Here is a 13,875-nt window from a genome sequence, read left to right on the forward strand (position 1 = left end):
CTCCCACGCGCGGGGATGACAAGCGTGCCCATCACGCGGGCTCTTTTTGTCTTTTCAAAGTTTCAGTTGTCTCCTCTGTCGGGCAGTTGGTCCCTGCAGCGTCTCCTTCCTCCTTTGGGGTGTCTCGGGGTTTGAAGAAGGGGGATGGCATGCCCCAGAAGGCCTTTCATCGAAGACCACCTTGAAATCCAGTGTGGTGGTGGACGCTTGTCATCCCAGGAATTGGGAGGCTGAGACAGGAGGATCGTAGGTTTGAGACCAGCCTCAGTAACTTAGTGAGACACTAGTTCAAAAAATAAAATAAAATAAATAAAATAGGGCTGGAGGTATAGCTCAGAGAGATAGAATGCCCTTGGGTTCCATCCCCAGTACCACACACACACACACACACACACACACACACACACACACACACACACACACAGAGGCTGGGGCTGGGCATGGTGGTACACACTTATAATCCCAGTACTTGGGAGGCTGAGACAGGAGGATCACATATTTGAAGCCAGTCCCGGCAACTTAGTAAGACCCTGTTTTCAAATGAGAAAGAAAATTGGGTTGGGGTATAACCTGGAGGTAGAATGCCTCTGGGATTAACTCTCAGTACTAAAAAAATAATAAATAAAATAGGGCTGGAGCTGTAGCTCAGAGGTGGAATGACCCTGGGTTCAATCTCCAGTACCATCAAACAAAACAAAAACAAAAAAAAAATTAAAGCTTAGAAAAAAACTGACCTAAACCAGGCGTGGTGGTACCTGTTTGTAATCCCAGCATTCGGGAGGCTGAGACCAGAGGATCGCAGTTCGCGGACAGCCTCAGCTACTTAGCGAGGCCCTCTGCAACTCAGTGAGACCTGGTTTCAAAATAAAGAATAAAAAATAGGGCAGGGGGTGTAGCTTGGAGGTAGAATGCCCCTGGGTTCCATCGCCAGACCAGAAAAAAAAAAAAATCCAAAATACAAAATAAAGAATACAAAATAGGGCAGGGGGTGCAGCTTGGAGGTGGAATGCCCCTGGGTTCCATCCCAGTACTGAACAAAACAAAACAAAAAACTCCAAAAATAACAACAAAAAACAAAAACAAACCAAAAACAAAACCCTGACCTATTCTAACCCGGAAGGGTGTAGAAACAGGTTTTCCTCTTTGCAGGGCTGGGGATGGGGTCGGGCTCCGAGCTGCGCCCCGGCTCGGAGGGTCCAGCTGGGCTCTGGAACCTTCTTCACCCGGAGCCCCGGCAGCAGCGGGTCTGGAGGGCAGGAGCCCGGCACCCGCGGGAAGCCAGCCTGCGGCCGGGTGGGGTGGGTGGGGACCACCTTCCTGCCTCCCCGTCCCCTGGGCCGTGCCTCGCTTCCTCCCTGACCACAGGGCAGTGGCGTCTGCTCTAAATAAACCCAGGCCGCGCTCTCAGGGCATCTGGGGCCCGGGCTGGGGGCGGCGGTGGCCCAGAGTCACGCACCCTGGACATTTGCTGGTGCTTACAAATGTCATGTCTGTCATCTGTACTTGGGAGGCCGAGATGGGAGGCTCGCAGATTCACGGCCAGCCTCAGCAGCCTTGTGAGGCCCTCTGCAACTTAGGGAGATCCTGTTTCCAAATTAAAAACAAACAAACAAACAAAAAAATGGTGGATGTGGTGGCCCAGGCTTGTGATCCCAGCATTTGGGAGGCTAAGATAGGAAGGTGGCTGTTCGCAGCCAGCCTCAGCTACTTAGTGAGGCCCTTTGCAACTCAGTGAGACCCTGTTTAAAAACAAGGAATAAAAATAGGGCTGGGGGTGTTGCTGGGAGGTAGAATGCCCCTGGGTTCCATCCCCAGTACTGCAGCAAAAAAAAAAAAAAAAAAAAAAGAAAAGTTGGGCTGGGGTATGACTTGGAGGTAGAATGCCTCTGGGTTCAGTCCCCAGCATCAAAATAAATAAATAAGTAAATTTCATTCCTGCTTTTTTTTTTTTTGTACTAGGTCATTCTAACTTCAAGTTACATACCCAGCCCAAGTTCATATCTTATTTGGAAACAGGGTCTTGCTAAATTGCTGAGGCTGGCTTTGTTTTGTTTTATTTATTTATTTTTTTGGACCGGGGATGGAACCCGGGGCATTCAACCTCCAAGCTACACCCCCAGCCCTATTTTTTATTTTGAAACAGGGTCTCACTGAGTTGCAAAGGGCCTCACTAAGTAGCCGAGGCTGGCCGTGAACCGCGATCCTCCTGTCTCAGCCTCCTGAATGCTGGGATGACAAGCGTGTGCCACCACACTCGGCTCTAGTATTTTTGACTTTATTTATTTTTGTTTTTGAAAGATGCTGGGGGGGGGGTCGTAGCTGCTCCTATGGGCCTCCTCTCCTACTCTTTAGAGGAACTTCCATACTGATCTCTATACTGGTTTTACTAAATTTTTTAGGGGGAATGCTGGAAATTGAACTGAGGGGCATTCTACCTCCAAGCCATGCCCCCGGCCCATTTCCTTTTTTATTTGGACTCAGAGTCTTGCTAAGTGGCTGCGGGCCTCACGGCGCGGCCGAGCCTGGCCTTGAGCAGTCCCTGGCCGCATCTCGGAGTCCGTTTGTGGTCCTCGTCAGCATCCGCGACGCCTTATATTCTCAGTGATGCTGATGCGGCCGGTCTGACCGTATGACCACAGCCTCTCTTTCCAGGCCGTCTCTTCCGCCCTCCCGAGTCTGCGAGCACTGACCCTGGATCTGTGATTAAGAGGAACCTCTGGCTTCTTCGCGGCCCTTCTCAGTGGTAAGGAGAGTGACTGGGACGAGCCCCTGGGCATGGAGCCTCCTGACATCTTAGTGTTTTTTTTTTTTTTTTTTTTTTTTTGTGGTACTGGGGGTGGAACCCAGGGGCTTTTTTCTACCTCCGGGCTATACTCCCAGACCTATTTTCTATTTTATTTGGAAACAGGGTCTCACTAAGTTGCTGAGAGCCTCACTAAGTAGCTGAGGCTGGCTTCGACCCTGTGCGATCCTCCTGTCTCAGCCTCCCAAGCGTGGGGATTACAAGAGTGTGCCACCATGCTGGGCTAGCCCAAATTTTTTTATCTTTTATATTTATTTATTTATTTATTTATTTATTTATTTATTTATTTATTTATTTTTGCGGTGCTGGGGATTTAACCCCGGGGGCATTTTACTCCCGAGCTACACCCCAGCCTGATTGTATATTCTTTATTTTTTTTGAAACAGGGTCTCACTAAGTTGCAAAGGGCCTCACTAAGCAGCTGAGGCTGGCCGGGAACCCAGATCCTCCTGTCTCAGCCTCCCAAATGCTGAGATGACAAGAGTGTGCCACCACGCTCGGCTTTGCTTTTATTTTTGTAACAGGGTTTCACCGGGTTGCTGACAGTCTCACTACTTGCTGAGGCTGCCCTCCAACCTGCGGTCCTCCTGTCTCCGCCTTCCCAGTACTGGGTTTCGAGGTGTGCTCTCCCACATCCCTGTGGGTGCTCTCAAGCCTCCTACAGCCCAGGACTGGCCCTGGTGGTGTCACTCGCAAACCCATCGCATCCAACCGCTCACCGGCTCCCTGTCCCCTCCCGGTACAGCTCTGTCTCCACCTTGGCTTCTGTTAGGACCTGTGGAAGCCAGGCGTGGTGGCGCACGCTTGTCATCCCAGCATTTGGGAGGCTGAGACAGGAGGATCGCGGTTCGCAGACAGCCTCAGCTACTTAGTGAGGCCCTCCGCAACTCAGTGAGACCCTGTTTCAAAATAAAGAATAAAAAATAGGGCTGGGGGAGCCGGGCATGGTGGTGCACGCTTGTAATTCCAGCATTCGGGAGGCTGAGACCAGAGGATCGCGGTTCAGCTACTTAGTGAGGCCCTCTGCAACTTAGTGAGACCCTGTTTCAAATTAAAGAATAAAAAATAGGGCAGGGGGTATAGCTCGGAGGTCAAAAGCCTCTGGGTTCCATCTCTAGACCCACACACACACAAAAATAGGGCTGGGGTATAGCTCAGAGATCGAATTCCCTTGGGTTCTATCCTAAAACCTGCAAAAATAAATAAGTAAATAAATAAATAATAAAAACTAGGGCTGGGGTTGTAGGTCAGAGGTAGCATACCCCTGGGTTCCATCCCCAGAATCGCCAAGAAAAAAAGAGAAAAAAGTAACGTGGACCCGGCCCTGCCCCCAGGTCCCGGCCGCCATGGACGCGGGCATCTCCGGGCCACCGGCACCCCAGGCTCCCTGCAGGACGCCGCGGGGCCCAGCCGTGCGCAGGCAGCGGGAGTTCATGCCAGAAGAGAAGAAGGACACGGTGTACTGGGAGAAGAGGAGGAAGAACAACGAGGCGGCCAAGAAGTCGCGGGAGAAGCGGCGGCTGCAGGACGCGGCGGCCGAGGGTCGGCTGAGCGCGCTGCTGCAGGAGAACGCGGCGCTGCGGGCCGAGCTGCGGCGCCTGGGCACCCCGGGCCACGCTGCCCGCCCGCCCTGGGGGGCCCTGCCCTGCGCCCTGGCCACGGCGAGTCCGAGCTGCCCGGCCTGCCTGCTGGCTCGCGGGTGGCCGGGCCTGGCCTGCCCCGCGCCCGGGAGGATGGGGATGAGCCTGCAGCCTGCGCTCCCCGCCGGCCTCCTCGGGTGCCAGGCCTTGGGTGGGCACGGGGGGCCCCGGCCCCAGCTGCATCCTTGCTGGGAACTGTGGCCGCCGGTGCCCCTTGGCTGCCCGGCCTCGGCGGCCCCCGGCGTCTTGCTGACAGCCTCGGAGGGCGGGCTTTCTGCGGTGGGCACCTGCCCGGGCCCAGGGAGCAGTCCTGAGGGTCTGGCCCTGCCCTCTCTGCCCCATAAGTTGCGAGTCAAATCCCAAGGCTTGGGTAGGGCGTTTGGGGGCTGGGAGGTTGGCAGGGGCCCCCTCTGAGGCAGCTCCTCTGTTCCTAGCTAGAACTTGGCAGGCCTGGAGGAAGATGGGGCTCCTGGCCCTGAGGGTCCACCTTGGGGATGCAGACCAGGCCTCTGCGTGGAGGGGAGGTGCCGCCATCTGGGCTTCTGCCATAACTGTTGCTCTGCCCGATTCTATCTGCGCTTTGGGCTTTTCCCTTCCTTTCGCCTCTCCGTCCATGTCCCAAATCCACTCACCTTTCAATCCATCCACCATCTTCCCATTCATCCATGAATCCATCTATGTATCCATCTCATCAGTCCATGCAGCCATCCCGGCATCCGCCTGCCAGCTTCCTGTCCACCTGCCCATGTACCCATCAGTCCATCCATCCACCCACCCACCCATCCACCTGCCCATCCACCCACCCATCCATCCAACCCTCCATCCACCCATGAATCCATTCATCCACCCATCCATCTACCCACCCATCAATCCATGTATCCATCCATCCATCCATCCATCCGTTCGTCCGTCTGTCCATCCATCCATCCGTCCATCCGTCCGTCTGTCCATCCATCCATCCATCCATCCATCCATCCACCCACCCAAGCATCCTCCAACATCTTTCTTTTTCTTTTTGTGGTACTGGAGCTTGAACCCAGGGGCATTTTACCTCCAAGCTACACCCCAGCCATATTTTATTTTGAAACAGAGTCTTGCTAAGTTACGACATGCTCCTTTCCAACTGGCAATCCTCCTGGCCCAGCCTCCCAAATACTGGAGTGACCAGAGTATGCCACCATCCATCCATCCACTCATCCACTCATCTACCCACCCATCCATCCATCCATCTACCCACCCATCCATCCACCCATCCATCCACTCATCCATCCATCCATCCATCCACCCACCCATCCATCCACCCATCCACCATCCATCCACTCATCCATCCACCCATCCACTCATCCATCCATCCATCCATCTATCCATCCATCATCCATCATTCATCCACTCATCCATTCACTCATCCATCCACCCATCTATCCATCCATCCACCCACTCATCCATCCATCCATCCATCCATCCATCCATCCATCCATCCACCCATCTATCCATCCACTCATCCATCCACCCACTCATCCATCCATCTATCCATCCACTCATCCATCCATCCATCCATCCATCCATCCACCCACTCATCCACCCATCTATCCATCCACTCATCCATCCATCCATCCATCCATCCATCCATCCATCCATCCATCCATCTGTCCACCACCAGCTTTTTGCCCATCTCTCCACTTGCTCATCATTTATCTTTCCATTCCTCCCTTGTTCTTTATTCATTTTCTCTCTAACTTTATTTGCAATTCACGTGTCTCCTCTACCTGCTCATGACTGGATCCCGCCCTATGTCCAGCTTACTGGCCAGTGTGAGACACCTTCCTGGCCTTAGGATTCCTCCTTTGGGGGCAGACATGGACCTCCAGGGAGAGACCTACTGAGGCCATGCCAGCAGAGAAAGCAATGTTTCAAATGTTCAAATCCTCATTTCTTGGAGTCTCTCAGGGATGTGAGACTCAGGCTTCCCCAGCTACGTGCCCTTCTCTGTCTTGGATCAGGGTCCTGGGCTGCTGGGACAGCTCAGTAATATTTTTGTGTGTTGAGGGGCCAGTGTCCTCTCTTCATGGCTGCTTCTTGGACCTAGACACACTCCCAGCTGGGCAGAAGAGTCCCTCTGCAGGAAGGGGCTCCCAGGAGCCTCAGAGCTTGCCAAAGCCTCTCTCTCCTCCAGAATCACTCAGGATCTTCCCTTTATACACACATATCCATAAATAAATATGCAAAATATTTTTATAAATAAACACCATTCTCGTGTCAGAGATTTTATTCCATTCTGAATGAAGGCTCTAGCTCCAACTGTGGGGAGAGGTGGATGGGACGCTCTGCCCCGTGTCATCCATGAACATTGGCTACCCCTGGCTGGCGGGGTCTTTGGGTTTCTGAGGAAACCCCTAATGTGGGGGCTGAGCCAGTTTTCAGACACCCTGGGTTTGTAGTGGCCATAAACGTGGGCAGAGCGGAGCATCAGGGCATCTCCCCGTTGCTGGTTAAACCAGGACACAGACAGCATCACTGACCGGGACTGAGGCCCTGGTCCCGCCGGGCAGTCCCAGGACCCTTAGCATTGCACACAAACACACAGCCTGCTGTGTTTTGCTCTGGTCCAGGGACCAGGGCTGTCAGGCTATTCAGTCCCGTGCTGGCCCTCCAGCAAAGAGCAAGGACCGGCCAGATGCCTCTGCTGCTGGTTATGGCTCCACCAGTCAGTGACAGGGCGGTGGGGGTTCAGTCTCCTCAGAGGACCTGCTCCCTTTATCCCTTTATTTTATTTATTTGTTTTATTCATTTTTTTTTTTTTTGCGGTACTGGAGATGGAACCCAGGGGCATTCTACCTACAAGCTACACCCCCAGCCGTATTTTCTTTTCTTTCTTTCTTTCTTTCTTTCTTTCTTTCTTTCTTTCTTTCTTTCTTCCTTTCTTTCTTTCTTTCTTTCTTTCTCTCTTTTTTGGTTGGGGTTCCTGGAAACTCTTCTACCTCCGGCCTAAACTCCCAGACCCATTTTTATATTTTTATTTGGAAACAGGGTCTCTAAGCCAGCACGGCTGGCTTTGAACCTGCGCGATCCTCCTGTCTCCGCCTCCCAAGTGTGGGGATTACAAGCGTGTGCCCGGCCTTATATTCTTTATTTTGAAACAGGAGCTCACTAAATTGCAGAGGCTGTCTGAGAACTGAGATTCTCCTGTCTCAGCCTCCCAAATACTGGGATTACAGGCATGCGCCACTACGCCCAGTTACTTATTTATTTTTATATTTTAAGATGGTCTCAATAAGTTCTGGAGGGCCTCACTAAGTATTTGAGGCTGGTTAAAAATCTGATTCTCTTGCCTCAGCCTCCAACTACTGGGATTACAAGTGTAATCTTTTTTTTTTTTTTAAGCTGAGGATTGAACCCAGGGACATTCCACTTTCGAGTTACAACGCCAGCTATTTTCACTTTTTAAAATTGAAAGCAGGGTCTTTCTAAGTTCCTGAGGGTTTCACTGCGTTGCTGAGGATGTCCTTGAACTGAGATCCTCCTGTCGCAGGCTCATGAGCTCTGGGATTACAGGCGTGCGCCATCACGCCTGGCTCCTGATCCCGTTCTTAACGTGGGGGCTGCTTGGGTTCCCATCTCTCTTCCCTCCGTCTGCTTGTCATGGCTAGCACAGTGGAAGACTTCGGTTCCACCCTTCTAAAGTGGAGACCAAGCCGGGCGTGGTGGCGCACGCTTGTCATCCCAGCATTCGGGAGGCTGAGACAGGAGGATCGCGGTTCGAAGCCAGCCTCAGCTACTTAGTGAGGTCCTTTGCAACTCGGAGACCCTGTTTCAAAATAAAGAATAAAAAATTGGGCTCTGGGTGTAGCTCAGAGGTTAGAATGCCCCTGGGTTCCATCCCCAGTACAGAAAATAAATAAATAAATAAAAACAACAAACAAACAAAGGACACAGATGTGGCCGGGTTTCGCCTGCGGCCATGGTTTGCTGATCCCCAGCCTGGGTTGTAGACCCGGGAGCAGAGTGGTGGATTCCAGGGCGGCTTGTCTTTAACCTTGATAATTCTAAAGTGTTCTGTGGGGCAGTATTACCAGTTTACACTCCCTTTGCCTGCAAAGGGAATTTATATTCTCCCTATATTTGCCAGCACTGGGTTTTGGTGGACTTTTGCCGACTGAGTGGGTGTGAAATGGTTTTAACCTCTGCTGAACCTCTGCCAAGATTCATTGGCCACTGGGTTTCTTCTTCTGCAAATGACCTTATCCTGGTTTACTTACCCTTTCCTTACTGATGTCTCCACGCTCTTTATATATTCTAGATTGGCATCTTTTCTCAAGGACATCATATAATTTTCATCCAGCTCAGCTTTTTTTTTATTAATTACATAATTTATTTTTTGCAGCACTAGGGATTGAACCCAAGGGGATTTTACCTCTGAGCTCTATTTTGTTTTTATTCTAAAACAGGGTCTCACTCAAGGAGGACCTAAGTTGCCTCCTGTCCCGGCCTCACAAGTCCTGGAACCACAGACACGCCGCCGTGCCCGGCTTCTGCTTCTCACTTTATTTGCAGCACGTTCAGTGGTACAAAAGTTTGAAAACTGGATGTCACCAAATTGACCCGTCTTGTGTGGTGTGTGCGTTTTCGTTGTTTATGCGCATGGAGGTCCTAGAGACAGTCCTCTGTCTTTATATTCTAGGAACTAGGGAAAGAGAAATAAAACAGATGTTTTTCCTGCCTCTCTGGTTCTGACAGCCTAGTGACGGAGACAGATTAAAAAACCAAAAACAAATAAGAAAAATGGATAGTAGGACCAATAAGCCTCACAGACGGAAAAGGGGTAGCGGGCTTGGGAAAGGCGGACGTGGGCAGGTTACTCCGGAAACAGTGGCGTTTGTGTGGAGCCCAAGAGGCTGGGAAGAGACTCGTACATGTATCTAGGGAAAGTAATTCCGTAGGCAGAGAGCGCAGCGCGTGCAGAGGCCCTGGGGCGGCCTGGTGCTCCGAGGACCTTTGATGTGCTTCATGTCGCCGAAATAGAGTGAGCGAGAGGGACAGAGGGACAGAGGGCGGATCACGCGGGGCCTCGCGGGTCAAGATATGGACTCTGGCTTCCTCTCTGAGGGAGACGGGGCTGGCGGGGGAGTTTCTGAGCATACCTCTGCTGCAGCTGCCCATCCGACCTCCATCCTGTGGTGTGTGAGGCTGAGAGAAAAGAAACCCGGCACCCGAGCACAGGAGAGCCCGGGGCGGGGACTGACCGCAGTGCCGCTGTGACTCATGGCCCCCGGCGGCCGCACGCTACCTGCCTTCACAGCCCAGGTTTGAGCTTTTGTCAGATATGGAGGGCTGAGCAGGTAAAGCTGCTCCCTGAGGCGGGATCATGGAGGGGAAACCACAGATGTCCCTCTTCTCTATTTTATAAAGTTGCCCTCCACTGAGTAATCATTTTTGGTGAGCAAGGGAGGGAGGAGTGGCAGGTGTGTATGGGGATGCTGGAAAGAGGGCGGGCTGGGGCAGGTCAGTCGGTCGGCAAGGAAGCGGCCAGAATGCGCCGTGGGCCGGCTCGGTGGGCTCGGCTAGGAAGGGTGGGGGTAATTTGAAGATAAGGTGCACCACGCAGGGTCACGGGGAGGAGGGCCAGCAAGGTCAGGAGCCAGCCCTGCAGTTACTGTGACTCTCGGGGTCTGAGGCCCATGACAAGTGGTCTCATCCTGGGCACACCGTCTTGTTCAGTGACTCTGCGTCCATCATTTTCCATGCATTCAGTTTGATCCTCTGGGAAAGGCCTTATGATAATGATCTCTAGGAACAATTGGGGAAACCAAGTCTCAGAGCAGTTACAAGCCTCACATCCCACGACTGGCGTGAGGGTCACTTCTTGCCCGCCACTGCCTTGCCACTCACCAGCTTCCTGTTCTCACGAAGTGCTTTTCTTTCTTTCTTTCTTTTTTTTTTTTTGGTGGTACTAGGGGTGGGACCCAGAGGCTTTCTACCTCTGGGCTATATTCCCAGACCTTTTTTTAAAATATGTTTTATTTGGAAAGGGGTCTCACTAAGTTGCTGAGAGCCTCACTAAGTAGCTGAGGCTGGCTTCGAACCTGCGCCATCCTCCTGTCTCAGCCTCCCAAGCGCAGGGATTACAAGCGTGCGCCACCACGCCCCGCATTGTTTTAAAAAAAGGATCTCAGCCGGGCGTGGTGGCGCGCGCTTGTAATCCCCGCACTTGGGAGGCAGAGACAGGAGGAACGCGCTGGTTTGGAGCCAGCCTCGCTGGCTAAAGAGACCCTGTTTCCAAATTAAAAAAATATATAAACTAGGTCTGGGAGTGTAGCCCGGAGGGAGAAGGGCTTCCAGGAACCCCAGTGCCACCAAAAATAAATAAATAAATAAATAAATAAATAAATAAATAAATAAATAAACAAAGCCTGCTGACGGAAAGCCTGTTGGGACCCTTCTCTGTCTCTCTGTCTCTGTCTCTGTCTCTTTCTCTGTCTCTTTCTGTCTGTCTGTCTCTCTGTCCGTCTCTTTCTCTGTCTGTCTCTGTCTCTGTCTCTGTCTGTCTCTCTCTGTGTCTCTGTCTCTCTCTCTGTCTCTTCCTGTTTCTGATATTTCCTTTGTGCAGAAGAGCTTTATAAGGACCTGAAGTGGGGCCGGGGAGTAATAAAGGGGTCCTGGGTGCCCACGAGGGAGGAGAGGAGCCAGCGGGGGCCGCGGAGAGGAGGGAGGGGTGCCGGAGGAGGGCGAGCCAGCGCCTCTGCTGGCCCTGCCCAGTAGAGGTCAGTGGGCTCAAGGGGGCCTGGATTTGATGCCCTCCCCTTCTCCCTTTCTTCTCTGCTGTCAGCCAGACAGCGGAGCTCGGGGAGGCGCCCAGCTGTGCCAGGGTGTGTGCAGGTGGCACTGTCTGTCTGTCTGTCTGTCTGTCTGTCTGTCTGTCTACGGAGCAGCAGCCAGTGGGTTTACATATTGCATACAGTTATAAAATGCATAATATAACCTAACATGTACGTTTGTGTGTATGGATGTATTTTTATATTGGTGATTGAATGGAGGGGTTGTCTCCGGGCTACATCCCAGCCCTTTTTATTTTTTATTTTTATTTATTTGTTTATTTTTGGTGGTACCGGGGATGGAACCCTTCCCCCTCCAGGCTACACTCCCAGACCTATTTTATATTTTATTTGGAAACAGGGTCTCTTAAGCCAGGAGGCTGGCTTCGAACCCGCACGATCCTCCTGTCTCTGCCTCCCAAGCGCAGGGATGACAAGCGTGCGCCACCGCGCCCGGCGACATCCCAGCCCTTTTTATTTTGAAACAAGGTTTTGCTAAGTTGCTGGGGCTGGCCTCAAACCCGCGATCCTCCTGTCTCAGCCTCTTGATGACACAGAAACGTTTAAATGAACTCCAGAGGTCTCCGCAAAACAACTCTCACTGCAATAGGATCTGTCAGTCTTCACAGTCCACATTAGGCTTTATTTTACTTTGTGATCTGAGTTTATCTGTGGGCTCTGTGATCCAGGGGACTGTTTCTTCTTCTCTTGTTCTTTCTTTTTTTGTGCTGGGGATGGAGCCCAGAGGCATTCTACCGCCGCGCCACACCCACAGCCCTGCTGTTTATTTTTATTTTCAAATAGGATCTTGCTAGGTTGATGAGAGTCTTCCTGCTGGCTGAGGCTGTCCTCAAACATGCGATCCTCCTGTGTCAGCCTCCCAAGTGCTGGGATTACAAGTGTGCACCGCCATGCCCAGGGCCAATGTAATATTTTTAATTGAGATTACTTGATTAGTTGTCATATATAAAATTCACTCCTTTAAAAATTGTACTGATGAGCCGGGCGTGGTGGCGCACACTTGTAATCCCTGCGCTTGGAAGGCGGAGACAGGAGAATCGCGCAGGTTTGAAGCCAGCCTTGCTGGCTTGAGACCCTGTTTCAAAAAAAAAAAATATATATATATATTTACACACACACGTGTGTGTGTGTGTGTGTGTGTGTGTGTGTGTGTGTGTCTGGGAGTGTAGCCTGAAGGTAGAAGGGTTTCCAGGAACCCTAGGACCACCCAAAAAAAAAAAAATTGTATTGAGCGTGGCGTTGTGGTGCACGCTTGTAATCCCAGCATTTGTTAGGCTGGACAGGAGGACCGCAGTTTGCGGACATGCTTGGCTACTTAGTGAGGCCCTTTGCAACTCAGTGAGACTGTTTCAAAATAAAGAATAAAGCCGGGCGTGGTGATGCACGCTTGTAATCCCCGCGCTTGGGAGGCTGAGACAAAATCACACAGGTTCGAAGCCAGCCTCAGCTACTTAGTGAGGCTCTCGGCAACTAAGTGAGACTCTGTTTTCAAATAAATTAAAAAATAGGGCTGGGAGTGTAGCCCAGAGGTAGAAAGCCACTGGGTTCCACCCCCAGTACCACACACACACAAAAAAAGAATAAAAATTAGGGCTTGGGGTGTAGCTCAGAGGTTGAATGTCCCTGGGTTCTATCCCCAGTACAACAACAACAACAAACAAACAAAAACAAACAAACAAACAAACAAACGGACTGGGGCTGGGGGTGTAGCCCGGAGGTGGTGCACACCTGTCATCCCAGCACCTGAGAGGCTGAGACCCGAGGATCGCAGGCCCAGGACAGCCTGAGGAAGTGAGATTCTCAGAACCTAGAGACCCTGTTTCAAAAATAATTACAAGTAAAACAGGGCTGAGGGTATAGCTCTCCCTGGGCTCAAACCCCCGCAACACACACACGCACGCATGCGCGCACACACACACGCATGCGCGCACACACACACGCACGCACACACACACACACACACACGCACTAGTGCTGGGGATCGACTGCCGGGGCCCAGCCACTTTCTCGTGTTGAATGTGATCTACTTTTTAACTCTTCCCAGGATGGGCGGCGGTGTCTTGGGGCTGCCAGCGGTTTTCCGCCGCTGCAGTAGAGAACAGCTCTGCGTCATCTGAAACAGGAGTTGATTTACTCCGCAGGAGAATTTCCTGGAAGCATCACCACCGCGGGGCAGGGCTGGGCTGAGTGCCTGTCTTTTTTTTCTTTTTCTTTTCTCGTACTGGGGATAGAACCCAGGGGGCATTCTACCTCTGAGCTACACCCCCTGCCCTATTTTTATTCTTTATTTGGAAAGAGGGTCTCCCTGAGTTGCAGAGGGCCTCACTAAGTAGCCGAGGCTGTCTGCGAACCGCGATCCTCGGGTCTCAGCCTCCCGGATGCTGGGATGACAAGTGTGGGCCACCACGCCCGGTTATCTCGCCTGTCATTTAAAGAGATCCTGCGTAGTGCCCTTCAGGGTCCTCTGCTCCTGCCACCAGACTCAGCCGGTTCCCACACCTCGGCAGCAGTGGGCGTTATCAACCCTTTTGATCTTTGCCAGTCTGGTGGGTGAAAAGCCAGGGCTGTAACATTCATTTCTCTTATGAGGTTGAACACGTGT

The 13,875-nt window shown here is 51.9% G+C and overlaps 1 protein-coding gene across 1 annotated transcript; it reads left to right on the top strand.

Moving 5' to 3' along the window:
• Nucleotides 1–4,149: 4,149 nt before the first annotated feature.
• On the top strand, nt 4,150–4,857 carry NFILZ (NFIL3 like basic leucine zipper; the record flags this gene model as incomplete). Its single annotated transcript, XM_080715462.1, has 1 exon — nt 4,150–4,857. One exon carries the CDS (start codon nt 4,150–4,152, stop codon nt 4,855–4,857), a length of 708 nt encoding a protein of 235 aa, XP_080571588.1.
• Nucleotides 4,858–13,875: the final 9,018 nt, after the last annotated feature.

This window comes from Muscardinus avellanarius (genome assembly GCF_963383645.1).
Source record: "Muscardinus avellanarius genome assembly, chromosome: 18".
In the NCBI taxonomy this organism is placed as follows: domain Eukaryota; kingdom Metazoa; phylum Chordata; class Mammalia; order Rodentia; family Gliridae; genus Muscardinus; species Muscardinus avellanarius.